General features: G+C 58.1%; 1 protein-coding gene across 1 annotated transcript in view; it reads left to right on the plus strand.

Annotated features, from left to right (window-relative positions):
• The first annotated feature begins 8 nt into the window (after positions 1–8).
• The window catches only part of LOC102370458, a 10254-nt gene continuing 3370 nt past the window's right edge, over positions 9–6892 (plus strand). Inside the window, exons 1-4 of the mRNA XM_006019750.3 lie at positions 9–593; positions 2213–2334; positions 5555–5653; positions 6033–6197. Coding sequence (XP_006019812.1) covers positions 506–593; positions 2213–2334; positions 5555–5653; positions 6033–6197 — 474 coding nt within the window. The 5' untranslated portion in view covers positions 9–505. The remainder of the gene's footprint in view (positions 594–2212; positions 2335–5554; positions 5654–6032; positions 6198–6892) is intronic.

Genomic DNA, 6892 nt, shown 5'->3' on the forward strand with positions numbered 1-6892 from the left:
TGAGGAGCTGCGGGGCCCCCCGGCTCCGAGGCAGGGGAAGCCTGGGGAAGGGAGACACGCTGGGATCGCGGTTCCTGCGCGGGAGAGAAGCGGTCGCACAGACCCGAGCAGCAGCGCGCCCAGGAGGTTTGGAAACCCCTTGGATCCAGCTCCCTTCCCCACGGGAAGACTCGACTGGAAGGCAGCAGCAGCGGATCGCAGAGAGGCACCGGGCAGGGCAAGGGGAGCAGCGCCTGGTCCTGAGCCCAGCGCCCCAGCACCGCCCGGGCCGGGGCAGGAGAGGAGCCGGGCGCCCTTGGCAGAGGAGAAGAGGCGGCGGGATGAAGGCAGCGGTGCTGGAGGGAGCAGACAACAGCTGAGTGCTCTGGGGAAGCCAGGCCGGATCCAGAGCGGGGCTTTGGCCCAGGGCTCGGCCGACAAGGGCTTGCCCGGTTGCTCTGTGCCCGGTGCCTGGTCCGCCCCGAGCCGGCTTGGAGGAAGGAGAGAGGAACCAGCGACACCAGAGATGACCCAACCCAGCAATGTCCCCACACAGGCTCCCACTGCCAGCAGCTCCATGGACAGCAATGTGGTGGCCATCGTCATCGCTGCAAGTGAGTCCTGTGTCTGTCTGAGCGCGCGGTGGGGGTCGGAGCTGCCCGCGGACAACCCAGCGCTCAAACCACCCTGCCCCCCACTGCGCCTCCCCCTTGCCAGCCTCCCCCTGTGCTTCCCACCCTCCTCCATCCTGCCCTCAGCAGCGGGTGGGGAGGGGGGCGCTCCGTTTTGCACAAGTGCTGCTCGAACACGTGTTCTCTGCTGTGCCAAGCCTGCGATCAGGACGAGCCCCCCGCTTTCCTGGGAACAGGACTGGCGTAGGCGGGCCCAGGTCTCTGCTGGCTTCATCAGAGCCCGTCTTCTGCCCCTACACGTGTGGGTCCTTCTAGCCACCTCCACTGGCTGCTGCGATAGAGGGGAAGGGAAATTTCCTCCTGCCGAGTGGTACCTTCCCTGCAGGCTCCACCATCAGGGTCTGAAGGCAAGATGTTTGTTCTGCCAGGCTGCAATCTGGTCCCATATGGGATCTCTGATCCGGTATGTGTCAAATCTGGTCCCGTAGGGGATCTCTGATCTGGTATGTGTAAGAGCTGGTCCCATATAGGATCTCTGATCCTGCATGTGTAAGCTGAAGGGATTCAGTGAATCAGCTGGCAATCCCAAAGCCTGACTGGCCTGTCCTTGCAAGCTCAGATGAGGTGGTTTACAGGTGCTGGAGGTTATTTGAAAATAAGCTGCCCCTTTACTTGCCCACCGAGTCCAGTCCCAGAGCCTGTGTCTCTTCTGCTACACTGGCAAATGCCTAAAGTAGCTTAATAGCTGGACCTTCTCACTATGTGCCGGAAGAGTCGAGAGGGGCTTTCCAAGCACGGCTGTAGTGTGATAAACTTCATGGCCCCTTTGCAAAGTAAATAAGTAGCTTCCTTGGGACTGGCAGAAGGAGAAACTGAGGCCAAGAAGCTGTGACTTGTCTGAGGCCATGAGATGAATCAGTCAGAAGTAGCTAGAGACATGGGCTGCTCCTCACACTGTCTTAAAATTCAGTGTTACAGCAGGGAAATGCAGAGCCCCTTCATACAGATGCTGGCTGGCTGATGCCTGATGTGTCACTATTTGAAGTGCTCTTGCCCTCTCTGTTCCCTGTTATTGATGCAAGATTGTCCCCTCCGGCCTTCACCAGGCTGCAGGCAGGCAAGAGGAGAGAGCTGGCAGGAAAGCTGCAGGGGCAGAGCAGGGCACCCTGGCTCCAGACTCCTGACTCTCCCCCACTCCTTGGCTTTGCAGCACTCTTGCTGAGTTGGGTGGAGTGTGAGACCCCCCCCCACCTCCCATGGGTTGTGGGTGGGTGGGTGCGCACTGGGGACATGCTCTGGGATCCTGAGCAGGAAGGCAACTGCCTGATAGTTCGGATCCATGCCAGGCACTGGTCCTATTGTGGGCCTGTTTGGACAGGGGGTCAGTACCAGTATGGAGTCATCAGTTGGACCTCCCTAGTCAAGCCGAGGGGATGCCAGGGCTGCAGGATGGAAATGGAAAGGAGGAAATGGGGGGAGGAAACTGTCTGGAGATGATTCTGCTCCCGACCCCCCCCCACAGAGGAGAAGAGGCAGCTCTGCCTGGCGGTGTGCTGCCGTGCCCTGGGCTCAGCCTGCTTCCCTGTCTCTTGCCTTGGCAGCGGTCTCCACATCTGTGTTCATAGTGGCCGTTCTGGTGCTGCTGCTGCTCTTGTACCACCGGGACCCCCTGTGCTGCCAGTTCCTCTGCTCCTGCCGCTTCTTCCAGAGTCCCAGCCAGTGTGTGAGTATCCCACCCCCTCCCCAGCCACCCCAGCAGCCTCACCCTTGCTCAGCACAGGCCCTGGGGCCTTCAGGATGGACTTGCTGGGGAGGGATTACAGCTCAGGAGACCCTGTTGGGGTTAAACCCCAGTGTGACCAGATCTTCTGGCTGGGATGGAGCAGCCTCATTTTGCAGCCCCACCAGAGGGAATTGGCTCTATTCACTGCCCTGTCTTGCCAGAGAGATCCCTAGCCTCTCCACTTAGCACTCAGGCTGTCTCCAAACAAAGCCCTTTCTCCAGAACCTGTCCGCCCATGATGGGTGACATCCTCAAGGTAAGAGCCAGCTCTCAGATATTCACATCCCCGGTAACAGCCGAGTCCCACCTGAGAGCCGGGTCCCTCCCTCCCTCCCTTTCATGCCATGCTCAGAGCCCTTGTCTTTCAGGGAAGGGGCACAGCAGGAGAGGTTACCGTGCAGCACAGACAATGCCACTCTGTCGCCGGTCGCCCAGCAACTGGCTCTGTGTTGTGCACAGCGCTGAGGCTGGAGCGGAGAAGGCTGAACCCCTCCTCTCCCCCACATGGCTTGGTGTGAGGGGGAAGCTGCAAATGAGGGAAGCCGGTAGCAGTGAAGACCAGCTTGCTCATCCACCCCCCCTGCAGGAGTGATCCCTGCCCTAGAGATCTTGCCTCCAAAGCAGGCAGGAGTGGGGGCACTGGGGAAGGGGGCAGGAAAACTCTATGTCAAGATGTAACTGGCCTGAATAGCTGCTACTTTCTTTATTCAGTGAGGCCAATCTCTGACTGTCTCTGAGCAGCTCAGGCAGAGAGCAGGGGCTGCTTTGCTGCCTTTCCCTGCACAAGAGACTCCCCAGTTCAGAGCTGTTCGCCTTCCCCATCTCCGCCGTTCCTAGTATCCTCATGTAGGAGAGCAGCCAGAACTTCCCAGCAAACCTACCTCCTGTAGCCTGCAAGCAGTGGGTCCCCAAGTTGATCTAGGCAGCAGTCACCCCGTGAGGGTTTGCTGCTGCCCCCTACGGCAGAGTGCAGCCTGTGGGTCTGGCCCCTGGGCTTTGTTAAGCTGGGTTCTAGTTTCCCAAAGGAAGTGATGGTGATGGGAGCCTCTTGGCTGAGATGCTCACAACCAGATGGGAGCTGGGCTGCTTGGCAGGGGATGGGTGAGTAATCTACCGGATCTGTTTTGGGAGAGGGATCCTGGTTCTGTGCTGGCTTGGCCCAGACTCGGCTGCCCCTTCTCTCTAGTTCTGCAGCTGCAGAATTCAGCACTGATCACATGGAGCCATGAAGCATAACTAAGCCTCCAAACAGAGTCTCTGCCCCCACAGGGGAAGCCAGGGACTGAGACGTGCAGTGCCGGGAGATGCAGGGAGTGCACTGTGGCCTTCTCTGCGTGCACAACACTCCAGTGCAGCCCCTCTTCCTCCCACCCCCCAGTGTGAACACAGCCTGAAAGGGGCCTTATGTGGCTGCAACTCCTTGCCATGCAGGATGGGAAATATTGGAGGGGGAGGCAGCTTGTCACCAGCATCCCCTGTGGGGCCTGCTGTGGCTTCATGAATTGGGTTAAAACAAGTGGCACATGGAAGCCCCACACTGCTGCACATGAGCTCTGTAATTGCAAACCCTGTGCAGGCAATTATGGACAATCAAGTGCACCAGGAAATCCTCGCTTTGCGGGTCACGTTTCAGACCCAGGCTGAGCCTGCAGAACCCCAATTAGAGGCAAAGAGCACATGTTTGCTGCAAGGGGCTGGGATTGGCTTGGAAGTCCCTGGGGCGCAGGAAGCCCACCCAGCACATGGGCAAAGCTGCAGCCGCGTGCACAGAACTAAGGGGGCCACGGGTGTGGGAAAAATCACCTGAACATTAATGCTTACAGGAGCTTGAGTGATTCCATATTCCTCCCACATGGCTACTAGTCTACCCCAGCCTTTCCTTGCACAGTGTCGGGCAGTGGTTGTTCCTGCTGGGAGACCCGGGAACAAGGAAGTTCCCACAACCCCGTTCCCGGCTCTGAAGCTGAGGCCTGGTGTAAATGCAGAACAGCTCTGTGGGTGAACGCGCTTCTTCCACAGTAAGAGCTCCGTGCTCCTGGTAGTGGGATCGTGTACACACAGAATTGCTACCCCGGAATAGCTCTCGCCCTTTCAGGTCCCTCTGCCAGGAACAGCTTCCCCCTGCACATGAGCTGTTAACAGCTGGGCAGCCTTGGGGAAATGACTAAACTGCTCTTATCACCGCAAGGGGATTGTGCAGCTAAGGGAGCTCAGTGAGACTGAAGTCCCCACTCAGCTCATTCACCCTGGGTCCTGTCTAGCAACAGAAGGTGCAACTGGGAATGGCTAGGAAATGCCTGGCTGAGGACATAAGCAAACCACTTGTAGATCTGGGCTACACCACCAGTGTGCATTGACATAGCTATGTCTACTGGGGGTGAGGGGGAGGAGGTATGACTCCACTGGGAAGAGCCATGGGGGTGGAAGCAGGGACACTAGCAATGTTCTGCTTTTTTGGGTGTAGCTTGTTTAGCCCTGGGGGTGTGGATTTACTGTACTGGGCCAAAGCACAGCTTTGCCATGTGGCTGCACTGCTACTAGGAGAGTTTTGCCTGCACATAGAGCACACAGAGGTACTGGCGCTTGCTGATGCCCCTACTGGAGATAGGGGCTTTTGGCAGCATCTTGGGGATCTCTAAGGGTGATACAGAGCAGATGCTAGCTTTGAAAGAACGATCCACCCTGTCCATGGGGAACAAACCTCCTGTCCTCAGAAGGATGGTGGGTTGCCAGCACTGCTGGGTTGGCAGAGGTGGGGGAGCACAGGAGAGGCCAGCTGGCTGGGCTAAACCCCAGCCATGGGAGAGACAAACAAGGAATTGGCCTTTCCCTTCCCTGTGGACAGTCTGAGCCGGCCTGGCCTGAGAGCTGTGTGCTGGGCTGTGCTCTGAGCTGGGCAGGAGAGCCAGAAGGGCTGGACTCAGAGCAGCGCTGCCTCTCATTGAGGGCTTGCAAGGTACCAAGCAGGAACGTTTCCAGATGCTGACGGTGGCCTCAGTCCCACCAGGCCTGGGGCATCTTGGGAAAGGTTCCAGGTTGGGGCATTGCCCCATGGAGGCTGCCTACACCACACCATGCGTTAACCTGTTCACGTGCCTTGGGAGCTGGAGATGGGCTTTCACACAGGCTTCATTCTCTCTTCCCTTGCCTCTCCTGACAGGACTACCCCCCTTCATACTTCAGCAGCAACCAGCGGCTGGTGGGATCCCAGTGTGGTGCCCAGCGGCTGGAGAGTGCCGTGGAGAATCCCGGGGTGCAGGTGAGGGGCTGGGAGCACCGTGAGTGAGGCCAAGACTGCTGTGGGGGGCTTCATGTGGGGAGGTACTTTGGGTCTGGGGTCCTGAGATGTGGAGAGGGGCTTGGATGTGGCAGTGTCCCTAGCTGCAGGACTGTGGGGAGGACTGTTATATTGTAGTAAAGGACTTTGGGAGCAAACTGCCCTGGCCACGTCTCTGAAGACCCGGAGCACTCAGGGGAGCCATTGTTGTGGGGCACAGGTGGGGATGCCTTGGGCACAGGGCATCCCTCTCTCTGGGTGCTGGTTACAGCAGTGGTGTCCTGAGGTGCAGCCCTGAGCTAAGGGGCACTGATTGATCTGACTAGCAATGGGACCTTTCTATCCCCTCGGGGGTCTCTAGGGCGACGAGCTGTTCTGCGTGGGGTCCCCCAGCAGCTACCAGCTCCCTGCCTGGGACCAGCCACGCCTGCCCAGCTATGAGAGTGTGCGCAAGAAAGATCGCCAGCGAGAGATCCACCAGATGATTGCCGAGAGGTTTGGGCTGTGGGCCGACCCTGTCCAGGAGGTGAGTGATCCCTGGCCACACACTCCTTATAGCGTCTAGACCCCAGCCTCCATGTGAAGGCTGCTGGGGTTTTTCACAGGCCTCACTCCAGTGGTCTTCCATCCTAGGAGAAAGCTGGTTTGCTGCGGTTGCCTTGCTCTGATAGCTTTATGTCAGGAAAGGCACACTGTGCTCCAGGGGACTCTCACTAACCTTCTGTGGGTTAATGATTGAGCCCTGCCTGGTGCCTCTAGAAATGCCTTCCAGAGCCTCTGTCCAGTCCAGAGCGAGGGGACAGGGCAGCTGAGGAAAGGTGGATCCAAGACTTTCTCACCCCCATCTCACTAGAGCAGAACCAGCAGTCATCGCTGCTGTTCCCTGGATTATTCAGTTTATTCACCACCATGAGGCTTTGCCTGTTAATTTCCCAACACTTAAACTAACCCCAAAGGACAGGGTAGTGAAAACTGAGCCATCAGGCAGGTTGATGCTGGGGCAGTATGCTGTGAGGGGCAGGTCTGCTGTACATCCCCTCTCTGCTCTGCCTTCTGCCCTGGGCACAAGGGACTTCTGTGAAGCTCAGCCCAGCAGATTTCCCCTCGCTGACCACCACAGGAGACTCCAGCTCTTAAACCTGCTCCAGAAAACTGAGTACAGCCAGCCAAATACTTAGCACTTCCTCCCCTAGGCACTTTTCACATGCAAAGGGACTTAGA

The sequence above is a fragment of the Alligator sinensis genome, unplaced genomic scaffold, assembly GCF_000455745.1.
Source record: "Alligator sinensis unplaced genomic scaffold, ASM45574v1 scaffold876_1, whole genome shotgun sequence".
NCBI classification, from domain to species: Eukaryota; Metazoa; Chordata; order Crocodylia; family Alligatoridae; genus Alligator; species Alligator sinensis.